The sequence below is a fragment of the Toxorhynchites rutilus genome, chromosome 1 (assembly GCF_029784135.1).
Source record: "Toxorhynchites rutilus septentrionalis strain SRP chromosome 1, ASM2978413v1, whole genome shotgun sequence".
Classification (NCBI taxonomy): Eukaryota; Metazoa; Arthropoda; class Insecta; order Diptera; family Culicidae; genus Toxorhynchites; species Toxorhynchites rutilus.
This window is the reverse complement of record NC_073744.1, coordinates 74,229,118-74,245,624: the sequence shown is the minus strand read 5'-3', so window position 1 is coordinate 74,245,624 and position 16,507 is coordinate 74,229,118. Positions and strand designations below refer to the sequence as shown.

The 16,507-nt window shown below is 37.9% G+C and overlaps 1 protein-coding gene across 4 annotated transcripts in view; it reads right to left on the bottom strand.

Annotated features, from left to right (window-relative positions):
- Window positions 1-4,617: 4,617 nt before the first annotated feature.
- The window catches only part of LOC129762854 (uncharacterized), a 565,660-nt gene continuing 553,770 nt past the window's right edge, over window positions 4,618-16,507 (bottom strand). For all 4 annotated transcript variants that reach the window (XM_055761417.1, XM_055761418.1, XM_055761419.1 and 1 more), the window contains exon 19: window positions 4,618-6,967. In XM_055761417.1, coding sequence (XP_055617392.1) covers window positions 6,399-6,967 — 569 coding nt within the window. In that variant the 3' untranslated portion in view covers window positions 4,618-6,398. The remainder of the gene's footprint in view (window positions 6,968-16,507) is intronic.

Sequence of the window (16,507 nt, the reverse complement as noted above, 5' to 3'; positions counted from 1 at the left end):
CTACCTAATCATCAAACGTTATGCGTAGAATTTCAGTGATCTGACGGCATTCGAATATACATATGCTTTGAGAGGTCCACACAATCATTATCCGAGCTTCAATTTACTGATGGTTATATTTCAGTTTGTGAGTTAATAGATAAGCGATATTAGGTATGTACGGAAAAGTAAATTCTATTGTGAGTGGAAAATTTAAGCTATTAAAAAAACAGGAAGTGGGTTATATCTATGGTATAACCGCAAGGGTGACGTAGGACTATCGTTGATTTAGAGATCATTTGTTTGAAGTTGAATCTGAGTTCATTCTGAATGAATGAATATTTGGGGGACTTCGAAAACGAGAGCGTTACGTTGGAGGCACAAAGTTTTATGCATCCAATATTGGATACGGAAATATCCTACTGATGGGGAAGAATAATCTTCAGAAGCTATCCTATTAATTGCGATTGATTGAAAAATCACAAAACCAAATGTATTTGGTCACAGTGTTACATGGATAGAAAACATTAAAATAAACTCTTTCACATGAATGTAATTTAAAATTCCCAGAGGAACTGGCAGAATATTTTCAGTAACGATTAGATATTTCCACATTTACCTCGATACTGGAAGCCCACCAGTGGTTAATGCTAACTTGATAACCACCTGTTAATAGTACTTGATTTAAAAATATTTGGTCACAGTGTTACATGGATAAAAAACATTCAAATAAACTCTTTCACATGAATGTATTTTTAAATTCCCAGAGGAACTGGCAGATTATTTTCCAGAAATGATTAGATCTTTCCGGAACTTTCTCGATGCTGAATGGCATCCAAACGGAAAGAATTTCGCGCGTGTATGTGTGTGTAGCGATGTCTTCCCGGGGAGCCGTTTGTGACATCACTCTCCTCCTGATGGATTCCCTTCTGGCCTAGGGTGCACAAACAGGCTCTTGGTGACACCGTTCATCCGCGCTTTCCTGATAAACGAAGAACTTCACCAAACAGCGACAACATGCTCCAATCGCTGTTCAATTATAACTGAGTGGGTTTACGAGCGGCGCTCGCTTATATACCGATTGGTGATTTCAATAGCCTGTTTTGAAAGCAATTTTAAGACTATTGAAACAAGTTTTTGGATCAAAAAGTAACAAGTATAGAACACGTAGACATTTTATCTTTCGAATGAAGTGTTTATCATACCATTTCGTTCAGTTGTTTAGGAGCTATTAACGCTCAAAATCTCGGTCTCCGGCGTAACGCTTTCGTTTTCGAAACTTTGATTTTACACCCCGGTATAGAAATGAAAGACGTAGTCCTACGTCAAAAGTGGATGGGTCTGGGCCTAAGGGCACGGACGGGATCTTGACATAGGACTGTGATTATGTGTAGTAATTGCATTGAAATTGAATTTTTTCATTGTTCGAAATATGTAATTTTTCTCTTTTGATACATCAAATGGAAGCCCTAAAAAAACCGGTGATGTAATTTGAGTATTATATGGCCATGAGTGCTCTCTTGGGAAGTTCGTGTAGCTGCTGTAGTGAATTGTTCTTATTGGGTTCTAATTCATCTTATGTATAGGCAAGGGGATGTGCATGGGATGAAATGAATCGGGTTTCTTAGGAAAACATATATGGGAAGCATAATATTATGATCGCATTACACGACGCATCAACTCAAATTGTGAGCTAACATTCGAATTGTCGTAATAACGGTTTTGAGTAATATGCGTTTGAAAACTCTTAATGAATCGTTACATTTTTCGTAGAGTTATCGCCCTATATAGAAATCAAAGACATAGTTCTATGTCAAAATTGTACTGGTGAGGCGAAATGGATCACATCCAATACATGATGGAAAGTGATGGAAAGAGTATTCAACTCTTTTTTTCGCTCGTTTTCTCCGTTTGTTCTATATCACATGCTGGACAAACAACAGTTGAGAGAGAGCGAAATTATTCCTCTCGCGAGCGATAAACCTCTACGCTTCGTATATTACAAACCCGTCCATATTCCTCCTCACTATATGTCTACTATACTCGCATCGACAAAATGTTCTACTTTTCGGTCTGTTTGAATTTCAGTAAAAACATTGAAAAATACATTTTTGTAAAACATTTGGCCGATTAATTGAAAAAACGGTATATTGAATTGCACGAAATTTAAGCTTTGGAAAACATGAGTTTCTGAATATATAATTAAAGTTCTTTCTAACATGTCCGTATTGCCCTCACCTCCCCTACTCGATGTCGTAATAGACTTGGCCAATAACGCGTTTGTACTAGTATGAAGATCATTACAAAAGATTCGCTTGTAGATAAACTCAAACACCATATGAGAAACCCTATGTGGAAAATTGAACACGCAAATCGTTCTATCTGCTGCTGTAGGGCATTTTTGACGTAGGATTACGTCTTTCGAAATAATCGGCCGGTTTGTCGGCTAAACGCGAATCGATCCAATTTTTTGACTTCATCAAAATTGAAGAAATGCAGGTCAACCAGGCCTTGCATCGATCGAAAAAGGTACTAATCGGACGAAGTAATGTCTGGAGAATACGGTGGGATAGGACCTCCCATTTCAGCGTTTCCAAGTATGTTTTGACCGGTTTCACGACATGCGGCCGAGCATTATCGTGCTGCAAAATAAGTTTATCGTGTCTTTGCTCGTATTGTTGCCGTTTTTCCTTCAGTGCGCGGCTCAAACGCATCAATTGTCGGCGGTAGAGGTCCCCCGTAATGGTTTCATTCAGTTTTAGCAACTCATAGTACCCCACATCCAGCTGGTTCCACCAAATAAACAGCATAACCTTCTGACCGTGGACATTTCGCGCGACCGTCGATGTTGATGCATGGCCGGGGTATCCATACGTTGCCCGACGTTTAGGATTGTCGTAATGGACCCACTTTCCATCATCAGTAACGATTCGAAACCGTTTCTTTTATGCCGTTGGAACAGTTGTTCGCACATGAAGAAACGGTGTTCGACGTCTCGTGGCTTCAATTCATACGGCACGCAATGTCCTATTTTTCGGATCATTTCCATTGCCTTCAACGATCGGATATGGTTTGCTGAACTACTCTAAGTCTATGTGCAAGTTTTTGTTGCGTGATGGATGTGATGGATCTTGATCAAGTAAAGCCTACAATTCTTCATCTTCAAACTTTTTGGCGGTTTGGAACGTTCTTCGTCTTCCAAGTCAAAATCACCACTTTTGAACCGTGCAAACCACGTCTGACACATTCGCTCAGTTGGAGCATGGCCACCAAAAACTTCCACCAAAATGCGATGACTTTCCGCAGCTTTTTTCCTCATTTTGAAGCAATGAAGTAACACTACCCGCAAAAACACTCTCGTTGGTACGAAATTCGGCATATTCGAAGTGGCAAAAAATATGTTGTTTACGCTTCAACTTTTTGACATATACTGAAAAAGACGCGCAATGACAGTAGCTTTCCAACGAATGTCTGGAAATTTGATTCACTGAAATAATAATCAAGTTACGCCATCTGTTGTAAAACCGAACAAACGTACCGGAACACATAATATACCTAATATTACCATTATTAAAATTAAATTCATTACATGTGTGAAATTGCTTGTTCAACTCCACTACTTTTTGCTTTGCGTTTTGTTTATATTTGCTTCTTATAAACTGGCTGTCAAACACAGCTTCGATGTCCCGAATTGTATTGAAATATGGTGATTTACACTCCGTAATAGCTGGACAAAGCACATTTGAATTTTGCTCAAGGCCCACGACCCGAAATCAAGCTCATCGAGCTTTCGAGATGTCTCAACGACTATCGGAACTAGACGAACGCATATTAGCCTCCAGGAAAAATAAATGCCCTAGGGCTCACAAACCTTCACGTTTATATAAACTACATCCGCTGTGGGCGACAATATAGCTCATTTCATTTACGACACACTGCTTCCAGGCGCACACTGTACATTTCCTCGCAAGAATTTCCTCCCACCCGAAACTCAAGGAAGTTAACCACACGAGAGATCAGTTCATTTGACAACCCTGCTGAGACATTCGTAAATTTCGTTGCATTAGGGGTGTTCACTGGTGAATACAACCGTATTCGAGACGAGAAACACTCGTCTCTTCGGAAGATTCTGATGGACAGACACCCCTAACGATACACCTGCAGCAGCAGCAGCAGTATTCGCCAAGTTGCCACGGAGAAAGGTCCTTCTTAAATAATTCCTCAGGGTACATGTGCTGCTTACACACTGTACGGATGTGTATTACAAATTGTCCCACCGAAGGCAAGACGGTGAAGCTCTCCTCCTCCTGCTTAAGGCAGATGTAAGCAATTAGTTGTGACAGGATTGTGTTAGGTAGCAATTAGCAAACATCACCGGCTCGGGTTCTGTAACCAAATGAATTTTGCCTGCGACCCGCAGCTCAGCACACGAAACACGTTACGTGTGACACAAGGATGTGTTTTAAGCCTCCGCGTTTGGTCTATATTGGTCGTTTCATACGAGAAGTATGTATTCTCATTTCATGGTGTACCTTTCGTTGGCGGAGCTCCCCTTTCCGGCCGAAGACATACGACGATCTGTGAAATAGGACAGTTCGGGTACGTTTTAGTAGAAGAGCAGAATTGTCTTCGCACTGTTAGATTTAGATTTGGATTTATTTTTTTAGCATTTCCATACTATAGATGACTATGAATCAATTTGTGTTTTTAGAAGATTTTGATTTGTTTTTCGATTCAATTTTGTTTTCATAAATAATTTATGCTTTCAATTATGTACACGAAATTTTCGATAGCGGAAAAAATTTCTCGAAACGAAATAAATATGTAAACAACAAAGGGTTTCTACATCTAGCTACGCATTCATCCTCCGATGGTTATCCATTCCGTTTCATTCCCACGGTTGGCTCCGTCATTCTCGAGCTCGATTTTTGTTAGTATCAACACAATTCAACACACAAAAAAATAACTGGAATACTATACATTTTACAGACTCTCGATGTTTCAGTTTCGAACGAGTGACGAAGAAAATGTCTAAGCTTTTTTTGTTTGTTTGTTGATGCATTTAATGGAAAATTTTCCTCTACTTTTTGTGTGTATGTAATTTACGTTTATAATTTTTTTATTGTTTATCTCATGAAACCCTGACCCTCCTCGTTTGTTTTCACACCGCTCTGCCTTCCTAACAGACGTCACATTTCTAGCGTTTTTTTTACGATAACCCTAACATTTTGCTTCCTATTACATTATGATTGGATTGGATCATTTTGTTTTTAATTTTCTTATTTTGGCGAATTAGAATCACATTCATATCGATTATCTAGCAGCTATAAAAGAATTTCACTATTGCATGATTCGCTACCGAGATGATAAAATCCGTTTTCTTTGTTTTGACCAATTTTTTATTTCGTTGGAAGAAGAGGTTGTCTCCAATAAATTGAATGTGACTAAATTCGAAGATCGCTAATTATTTCGTACTATTGGTTGAGAGCTATTTACACAATTGTTCTACTAATGCTTAAAACCATTTTTATCCTCTCCATGTTTTTTATGTACAAAAAGTACAGCTCGTGTTCGAATCCCTTCTTCCCGATAATTGTCTTATTCGCCATCACTAATCGCTAAGCTATTGCTTTCATGCATTAAAAATTCTCTCTCGTCGCATCATCAAAACCAATCCTAATTCAAATTAACGACAAAACACCATATGGATAACAAAAACGCCTTTGATTGGTATAAAATTTTACACATGTGCTTAGGATTGCAATGATAAAAAAATGCGACCTTATTCAAAGTGCATCGCTACTGTACACAAATATACAAAACGCAATAGTTTGGAGATGTACAGAACAACAAAGAAAACACGGCTTTCCCACGAACAAAACTACAAGTTATCACAAGTTTTCCTACGTTGTTATATCGTTTCTGCATGTTTGTTTCGTTTCTAAAAGTCTTGGCTGAATGATGTGTGTCTGTATGTGTGTATATAACATGTATTCGTTTGTTTGATATATATTCCATAGCCTACTAGAATTAGAGAATAACAATAACAATCAAAACGTTGGTATTCGGCGGTAGTTTCGCCATTTTTGTCCGAATTGTTTGAGTATAGTGTAGAGCGAATAAAAAAAATCTAACATGCAACAAATTTTGAACGAGTTGTTCTTTGCAAATGTTTAAGAAACAATAAATCTAACGCGTTTTCCAGTATACTCAAACAATCGATACAAACAAACGACTGTCAGTCCACGTTCTCACGTTCGTCATATTATTTGGCAGTGCGCTTGACAGATAGAATGAACATACGATTTTAAAATCTCCCCTATAACCTATCCACCTGTCTGCTTCTCTTCCGCGCGGTGAGCTTCACCGTTACATCGTTCCCTCCTTCATCTCTCGCTCCCAATCAGTAGTAAATGCCGCTAAAGATTGTTCTTGATAGGTCCCGAAGACAGACTGCTGCTGCTCACGCCGGAATCGCTGGACTTCTCGCTGAGTGCCCCACCGCCACCGCTTCGCCCGTTGCTCCTGATCGTCATATCGTCACCGATACCACCCGCCCCGACGCCACCACCACCCAGCAGGCCACCCTTCTTGGTGGCCCGATTCATCGTCTTAACCTCACCGCCCATCACAAACTTCGAATCGTCGGTGAAACGCCGTGCGCACTCGACCCGCTTCAGTATCTCGTTCGAGCACTGCGTCACCACCGAGTCCAGATTGTTCGTATCGTTGTCCAGCGGGCTGCTCTGCGTCTGGTGGTTGTGGTTGAAGATGTGGCCGTGGAGGTGATTATTGCCATGGCCGTGGTTCAGGGATGACGGCACTGGGGAACCCTCGTAACAGCCCGAATCCCGAGGGAAGTGCCGCCTGCCAAAAGGAGACGTCTGGTGATTGCTGCCGTGATGCAGGCTGGGACCCTTGACGTGGCTCATCCGAAGACCCTCGTCGTTCTCCGAGCTGGAGCCAGCTACCTCACCGTCCGATGTTGCTGTTTGAGAATTGAGGAGAGATAAAAACGATTGATCAAACGGATTACACTGAAAAAAAATTTATAGTTCGATGCTGGAAAGTAATGCTAAAAGATATCCACGTGATCAGCTCCTCGCAGTATTGGTTCGGTAGCCTGCAGAGGTTTGCCTTCTAGTAAACAATTAACATCAGCTAGGAAAGCGAGATACAGTGATGTTTAAGATGGATTTATAATTGTGTATTGTAATTAGAGATGAAACAGATATCCGGTAACTAACCGGTATCCAGCCTATCCGGCCGGATACCATAAGTTTTTTTTTTGTCCAAAATTGATATTAACTCATAAAAATAATTCATTAACACTATGACTTTTGTTATAAAATTTTTAACCTACCGATTACGCTTTGTATCGTATACCAGGCCAACTTCAGAGAACAGTCTTTCACTGTAAACACTACAGCAAGGAGCTGAATGATAAACTCTAGCAAACCCATATTTCGAATGCTTATATCTCGAACATTTCTTAACAGATCGGAATGATGTTTGCATCAACTGATAGGAACTATTTATACGCGTCTATCATAATTAATAAAATGTTATTTTTCATGAGATTAACAATTGAATAACTGTAAAAGCCAAATTTTGATTGGCCCGATTTGCGGTTTCCCCAACACAGACTTCAAAATCGATGTACCTGTGGAAATCCGCTTTGCCAATATAAATGCAAGTCGGGAGTATTTTGCGGTAGAACTACGTCTTTCATTAAGAGTGCCAAATCAGAAAACAGGTCACGTTTTGATGAAATAAAGTTAACGTTAATAACTATTTTTGCCGCGAACGGATTTTGGCGATTTACTTACTAAATTGATCGGAAATGCCCTAAGATTTGTTTAATATGCTATACATTAGAATCCCTTGGTTTGTAAATGGTTAAAATTCATGAAAACTTTAAGCGTATCCATTTTCCCATACATTTGTTCAGTCCATTTGTGTGCTTTCCCGAACAGAGCTGTCAATAACGAGCAACGAAGGGGAAATCGTAGGATATAAAGTCACCGTGAACAAAGGAAAAGAAGAAGAATGAAGGGGAATACTTGCCTAGAGTATAAACAGTGGATCTCGCTGAGGCGAACTTTCATTCGGCATCGGACTGTTGAGCCATCTAGTTCACTTTACTTTCGCTGCGCTTCGATCTGAGATTGGACCCCACCAGTGGTAATCCAACTTGGATATCGTCGTGTGGTTTATCCAGTTCGTTTTTCGCGTTATTCGTATCGTGCGTTCTTCTTTCCGCGTCATGAATTGGACGCTTCGTATAGTGTGTGATGAGTAAGAAGAAGATGAAGGCTGGCTCGAGCCCTGCAAAAAACGAACGCATTGCCAGGGGCAATGAAATTTCGAGGCAAGCGTCGTCTGATGACGCACGCGATGTTGGTGCAGTGAAAAGCGCTCGCACTGAACCGAGTCTTCGCATCGAACAACAGCGAAGTAGGCGACTTCGGCGCGTCGGTCGAAAATGTAAACGCCGTTACCTAGGCAGCAACCATCTCCCCCCGCTGGTGGTGAAGGCGGTTGCTCTTGACAAACTCATCAGCGAATTCGCATCGATGGGTGTTACAGCATTATAGCAGCTGTGTGGCATAATTCAGTCTTTTTCCAAGCAGTGAACATTGTTTGTTTTCCGTCATCATAAGGGCTTCGTTGGTGCTTTTGACATTGCATGAACGCATTAAACTGACGTTATGGCGAAGCAGGCGTTAAGGTTGTGCGTCAAAAAATCATTTGGGGAATACCAAGCATCTTGAATGTCGTACCGGAATGTTATAAGTTAGTTGGGTTTGCGTGCCAGTCACATAACTGCCTTCAACTAGGATTGCATTTGCACTAGTCTTGATCATAATGAAACAATGCTACTGTTTTCGAGGTTATTGATATTAAAAAAGAGTTTATTTCGCTTGTTTAATTACCAAGAAAGTGAAAGTCGTTCTGGAATTTTGTATGTAATTAGGTTTCGCTTGCCATTAGCAAAACTTCCTCCACTAAGGGTGACAGCTGTGCGAATCTCGAGTATGAGAAAGTATTGCAACTTTTTTCGAGGCCAGTAACATAAACAGAAGTGTTTCTTTTAAAAATAGCGCAAAATGATGAGAAGTGTTTATATTCCTAGTAGTTTCAAGCCACCAATGTATGGCTCTGTATGCATGCTATGGCGAATGCTTGTTTGGCGCTTGGTTTACGTTGTACGAACGATGCCTGGAGGTGCAATTCCACTGAGGCAATACTGAATAACATGTAGCATGATATTTGATACTTGCAAGTGTTGTCATTGTTGTTATTTCCTCGCGATGCCAAAGATATATTGATATAATCGACTGTAACCGAGTCTATGTCAATTGCGAAAAAGGCCACCGGAATAGCGTTCGAGGTAAATTTTCAATGCATTGACATGAGATAAATTGCGACATACGATCAGCTAGTGTATTGTTCTGCGAAGGCAAGAGTGAATCATCAGTCAATTATCGTCAACTGATTCTACAATGAAAAAAACATTTCAGAGATTGTTGTAGTTGTTTCTAAAATTTCAAAGCATTATAGAATAATATCCGAAGGTTTAAACAAGCGACTTTTATAATATAACATCGTAGTTCTACGTCAACAATGCGGTCGTATCTTGGACACAACCTCCTATAATTTTTTTGGTGTTGAGTACTTTTGTACTCACTTTTCATTGTGCAGACCGGAATATGTTTCCCTTAAACGTACTTTTAAACTGAGAAGCCTGGGAAAATCGTTATTTCAGATACTAGAGGTGAATGAACTTCCGCGATTCGTGAACTACGTAAACATGAGATGTGCAATAATTTCAAAAGGAAATGTAAAATACAATGATCGTTTAACTATTCTTCCGTTCACATATTTTGGTAGTCCTAGGCATCATATCAAACGTAAAATGACATTCATCAAATTTACTTGTAACAAAGAACATAATCTATTACAAAAAATTTCGATACATTCTAGAATAATATTCGAAGTGGTAAACAAGTCGATTGCATAATATAATTGCGTAGTTCTACGTCGAAAATATGCGGTCGTGTCCTAGATACAACCCCTTACAATTTTTGCTTATTTAAATTGGATTTTGATTCTACACGGTCAATTATATCTCATTATTTTTATGTACAAATGTGTTTATTACCAAACTTCTATCGGTTTCATTACTAATTGTAATAGTCTAAAACTCATTTGTGTTGTAGATAAATTCTTATAACATGCTGTTAATGAAGCCACTATGCATGAAATGTACAGCGCCCACACAGCGGAAGATAATTTTTATTGCAAGCAACATTCCATTCCAATTTTGCCAATCACTATTATTAGGGGACATCGTATTACTTGAGAAATCTTAATTATTGGAAGATATTGTAGTATTGAAATTTTCGACGTTGAACTATGTTTTTCATCAAGGGTGTCAAATCAGGAAACAGGTCAAGTTTATATGAAATAAAGTAAAAGTTAATAACTATAATTGCTGCGAACAGATTTTGACGATTTGCATACCAATCGAATCGGATATTCTGTAAGATTTGTTTGATATGCTATACAATACAATCCCATAGTCTGTAAATAGTTTAAATTATTGAAAACTAGAAGCATTCCCATTTTCCCATACATTTGTTCTGTCGATTTGTGTACCTGTGCCATCAATAACGAGCAACTAAATATTCGTTTCTACCCGTTTTCAGTTTATTTGGTATAAATAAGCCATCTCCGATTTGATATCACAGTCTCAATCCAGCAGGCCAAGCGGGCGGACTACTAGTGTGTAGGTATTGGCGACCACCATACACTGCATGATTTTCATATGTGTGTGTGCAAGCGCTGAGCGTAAACGAATGTTTTTGTATTTTCAACTGTCAAGTTTCTATACCAGTTACATTCTCCGTTGTTTTAGCTGTTTTGATCAATCAAATCTGGAAAATGCCGAAGGGAAAAAAAACAAATCGATGCATTTCACCAAGAAAATGTTGGTATCAGAGAAATTTCTCGTCGAATTGGACGATCCCATCAAGTAGTGCTCAATTATTTTGTGAATCCTCAAGGATACGGTAAGAAGGAGAGAGCTCCACGTAAATCGAAGCTCTCTCACCGGGATAAGTGGGAAATAGCTAGAACAGCTTCGAATACCTCAAAATCGCATGTGCAAATAAAGCTATATTTCAACTACTCAACTTCTCGGGTGACAATTCGTCAAATTTTGGTAACAAATCCTCACATAAAGAGGGCTTAAAAGGTTAAAACTCCTCATTTTACACCATCTCACATCGGAAGACGTTCAAGTTTTGCCAAAGCTCACATGAACCGACAGAGGGACATGGTATGTTGTGACAAAGAATGTTTCCAAAAGAATACGGTTTGCTATATACCATAACGAAATGTTCTTCAATGAGCCTGATCACGAATGTCACTTCACTGTGAAAGCGAAGTGAATTGTATACAACGTTATTACGGCTGCCACCGTGTGTGTAGAATCCGAAAGAGTTCATCCGTCGTGACAACTTTGATGAACTCGGTGTTATTATGAATAACACGATACTGTCATGTCACGGAGAAAAACAAGTATATTTGTCACTTGTGTTTTAGATGGTGAAAGCTAGTCACGCGAAATGGAGCAAGTTGAATTTCGTATTTATTTAGCTTTTTTGCTAAATGAATCATATCTTGCTTCTTAGGTATGAGAAGATAAACAAACAGCAATTTATTCGCCTGGTGGCATTTTTAGAACGAAATCCTGACGTATCCAGAGGACGTAAATTTGTTTATTTGGATTCGGTAAATGCCCTTTGGGATGGAATCAAGGACTGAAAATGTAGATGGACAAGACCCGAATCAGGACAATAGTTATGACGAATAAGACCTTTGTTTGTTTTTAATTTTGATATCCGTCTCAAGAAAATCTGAATCATCTTCTGCTTTTGGCATATTCCTTGAAACTCATCAGATGTTTTATATGAAGATTATGCTGCTGACCAGTTTCTGTTTGAATAATTAAATCAAACCTCATGTCCCATACATCAAATTATAGAATTTGGTAAATAATATTTCAACACGAATTTTCAAGGTTATTAGTCGAAATGGCAAGGTTACCAATAATTGACATGTAAATCAGTCGATCGTTTAGAATTTTTCATTGATAATAGTTATGAATTTTGAAGTGGTCTTATAGAAACCGGACAGCTGAAAGAATCATATTTAAGTGCAATTAATAAACACACAACTCTTTTCAACGAAATTGACGTTCAATATACTTTATTCTAAGCATTCAAGAATGTATGAATGTATCTTGTTGAAATTCTAACTGTTTGTGTTGCAACGAAATAGAATAAGGGTGGTCTTATAGAAGTTGGACAGAGTCTATATTCATTCCTAATGCTGATATCTCACACATAGAAACACATACGGCTCGATACAAGAACGAAAGGGACGCAAACATGTTGCATCACATTCACTACACAAGCCTGTCTCGAAGAAGAAGCCCACTGTTTAAAAGTGTGGAACACAATAAAACAGAATACACGTGAAATAATTCGCTCACTTCTCGTTTGGTGGTCGTCGGAGCAACATCGTTGCTGGCGAGTGTCGAGTGGGGATGGATTGTCTTTTAAGGACAAGTGAAGGAGGAGTATGGAGAAGTGTTTCTTTCCACTAGGGCCCTTCTCAGCACTAGAGGTGAATGAACTGAAGAAGTTCAATACCAACTACGGAATGGAATGGAATGAAACCACAGTTGCGAGCGAGACAGCCAGCACGTTAAACCGAGCGGACATAATTTATTCCAAATGCTGATTTCACCCACATATAAACATATAAGAATGGAATAAATGGAAGATATTACAATTTCGATCACAATCACCGACATATACGTGATCCACGAATCAAATGCAACGTTAGTTGTACGTTACTACTGAAGTAGTAAATATAACAAAGTAACTAAAAAGTTATTTCAAAACATTCGATACATTCTAAAATAAGATTCTATTGCGTCCAACATGACACCACTACAGACCAAACATTGTTAAATGGAAAAGGTTTTCTAATGAAAATATTTTTAAAAATAAGAGGACATGTTTTAAATTATAAACATTTTGCCAGAAAAAATCAAAACGAAAAAAAAATAATAACTTCTCAGGAATGTTTCCTAGAGACATTGTGTCTTATCCGAAGTTGATCCTATGAACCCTGATCATATCGAGATGACAATAGTTCAATTCACAATTTTACCGCTAAGTGATCCAAAAATAATCAAATCGAGGTAAAAATGATAATCCCTCAGGAATACTTTTTCGGAACAAGCTGTCTTCTGAAAAGTTTATCTCATGTCTCTGGCCAAAACGGGGTGTCCAAAGCATAGTTCATAATATATTATTTTTTTTAGAAACGTTGTATCTTCTACAAAATTGATCCGATGATTACTGGCCATAACAAGTAGAACACATGCGAATTGAATTTTTCGAATTTTTCCATTTTCCTTCAGAGTTTTCCGAAAATCTCCAATTATCATGTTTGGTTGAAATATGTGCATTATTTTTATGGGACCCCCTCTCCTTTCCAGAGGAGGGAGAGGTGTCATACCATCATAGAAACATGTCTTGTACCCAAAAACCCTCACATCCCAAATTTGGCTCCATTTGCTTCATAAGTTCTCGAGTTATGTAGAAGTTTATGTTTCATTTCTATGGCAGCCCCCCCCTTAGAAAGGTATTACACGACAAACATAATAAAAGAGTCTATTTACTATAAAAAAATAATAATTTAGAAATAAGTTTTTAAATATCTCGAAAATGTTTGCATTTGGAAGGAGATTGATAATGAGCTTTTTAGTTTTAAATCACATTACAATTCATAATTTGTGCCTTAAAATTATTGGTAACATACAAAATTTCCAAGTTTCGAAAATTCATTAAAATTCGATGTTCTACAAAGTTCGTCAAAAATAGTTTCACCATCTTGGACTAATTTTATTAATTTTCTACATTACTTCTTTTCTATATGAAGAAAGAAAAAAAAAATGTATTTTAGATATTGCAAATCAATGTTTTTTTTTTGTAAATAAAAAAGAGTACCCTTTTTTTCTCAGTGTGTTTTCGCGTTTGGACATCAACACTCTATAACTCTAAGACCAAGACATTATTTCGGTAGAACTCATAGTTTTTGAGATATAAATTATAAAAGATTTCTCTTACTAAAATCGATGCGCCCTTTTCAAAAGTTACACTTGAGTCGAAGCCTCAAAAATGAAAGAACACCTCTCTAATTCTTAGCTATGTTATGTAAAAAAAAAACCTCAGCCTTTAAAAAAAAAATAAGAAATATAGCGCCTTTGGTCCCGAGATCATGTAAACAATAAAAAAAAAACATAAAACCAGTATCAGAAAAAAAAAGGTTCTAATTTCCTTGATACACTTTTAAATAGGAAACTTGTTCTAAACGAAGAACTTAATATAATTTTCACAATCTCTATTTATAATTTTTATTAAAAATGTGTTTATTTCTTTCTAAAATTTAACGCTTCATTTGTTTCATGTATGCATGTCGTTTCTCTCAATCTTGTTTTCGCTAATAAAGAGCCGAATATCCGGCTATCCGGCCTCGAAGCAGGGGTTTAGGGGTTAGGGACTGAGGGCTATCCGTTATCCGGTATCCATCCCAACCACTATCCGTTTCATCACTAATTACTATCCAACAGTTTAGAATTTTCCTGCTCCCTTTACTTGCAACTGCTAAGTAAAGGGAGGGAATATTAGTTCGAAATTTACTTATTCTAGTGTAGAGGCACGAACTTTGTTGATCTATCTTTCAACAATTAAACAAAAATTTAACGGAAAAAAATATTCATAGTTACAAACTGATGAAGTAAGAGGGTTCAAAAATTGTATGTGGTGCCAGAAGACTGCGCCTCAGTCGCGATCATGGGGAGTTAAACAGGGTTGTTCACTCTATCCGTACATCTTTGATTTGATGATGGAGGAAGTGGCAAGAACGCCTCCAGGACGATCTTCAACGGATTTAAAAAACACCTTCTTGCATTCAGTATTTGAGTGTCCCAATCACGGAACGGTAGCATCGAAATCTGGCGACAAGAAAGAAATCCAAGAGACGCTGTAATTGCATCAAAAATAATTTTAGTGGTTCTTCAGAAAAGACAGCCTTCAGAGAAGTTAGGGTCATGACTGCTCGAACCCGTTATAACTCCAACGATGGTGTATGGAACACAATTTATGGTTCTTACAAAGCGGTCCAGGAAATTATTGAGAAGATATATCAAAAAAAGATCTATGGTCAAACTCTCCAGTTAAGATACTGGGGACACATAGTTAGAAGACCGGAGAATCATCTATTCAAGCTGACAGCGGAATACCGAATGCCGCCCAGAAAACGAGGGAGACCCTCATTCACCTGTTGGGATACTGTTGCCCAAAGCATGGGGAAATTCGATAACATAACCGTTGACGAATGGTACGATTTAGCCGACGATAGGGAGAAATCGGACTCGAAACTCGAAGAAACTGACAATTTATCTGAATCTGAAGTTCAAGACGAGTAGAACCAAGGTTGTACCTAATTGTAAACGGATCTCAATTACTATCATTTTACTTAATAGGAATACCGGTATGTTTCTTCGTTTTTTTTCATAAATTAAAGCTTTATTCTGCAAAAATGGTTACAAATTTAATATTCAAAATATTGTCCATCGCTAGTCACTACTTTTTCCCATCTTTCTGGCAATTCACGGATCCATTTGCAGAAATAATCGGCCGGTTTGGCGGCTAACCACATATCGATCCAATTTTTGACTTCATCAAAATTGGAAACGTGCTGGTCAACCAGGCCATGTTGCATCGATCGAAAAAGCAACTACGAAATTTACAGTCTACCCAAACTAAAGTGATAAGTTTAGATTAGACCAGATTCGCATTTTTGAATTTTAAAGGTAGTTTAGAATCCATCTACTAATCCGACTGCTGAACGCAGCTCATTTTAAATTAAGATTACCATGGTTACGCAATTAGTTTACTTTTCGTTAGGGAGTTTCTTTTTTTCTCGATCAATTTACCTTTGCCATTTTTTCATTAGTTTCATTAGAGTCATTGTTACCCCGGTCACCAGTAGAGATAGTTGGAAAATTATTTCTGGAATATTATAATAAAAATTGAATTTCACGTTTCTGAACTGTAAAAGTAAAAGCTCACTCCAATTATACGCGTCGTTGTTTTTATGATTTTAACCAATTGAAAATTAAGCCCAGGCTTAAATACAATTAAATTAGAAAATTCGAGTTATATTTTGTAACGGTGTAGTTAAAATTAAAAATTTATTAAAATATTTTACAACAATATTTGTGTATATCATATTCTAATCATGATTTCGAGTTATGATTTTTTTTTCAAAAATGTTCAGTGGTTCTGGATACGCCCTTACAAAAAATCAGTCGTAATTAGAAATTGGTCATCTAGTAATAAAAATTGTGATTTTGGGGAACTGCCACCTTATGGACAATATT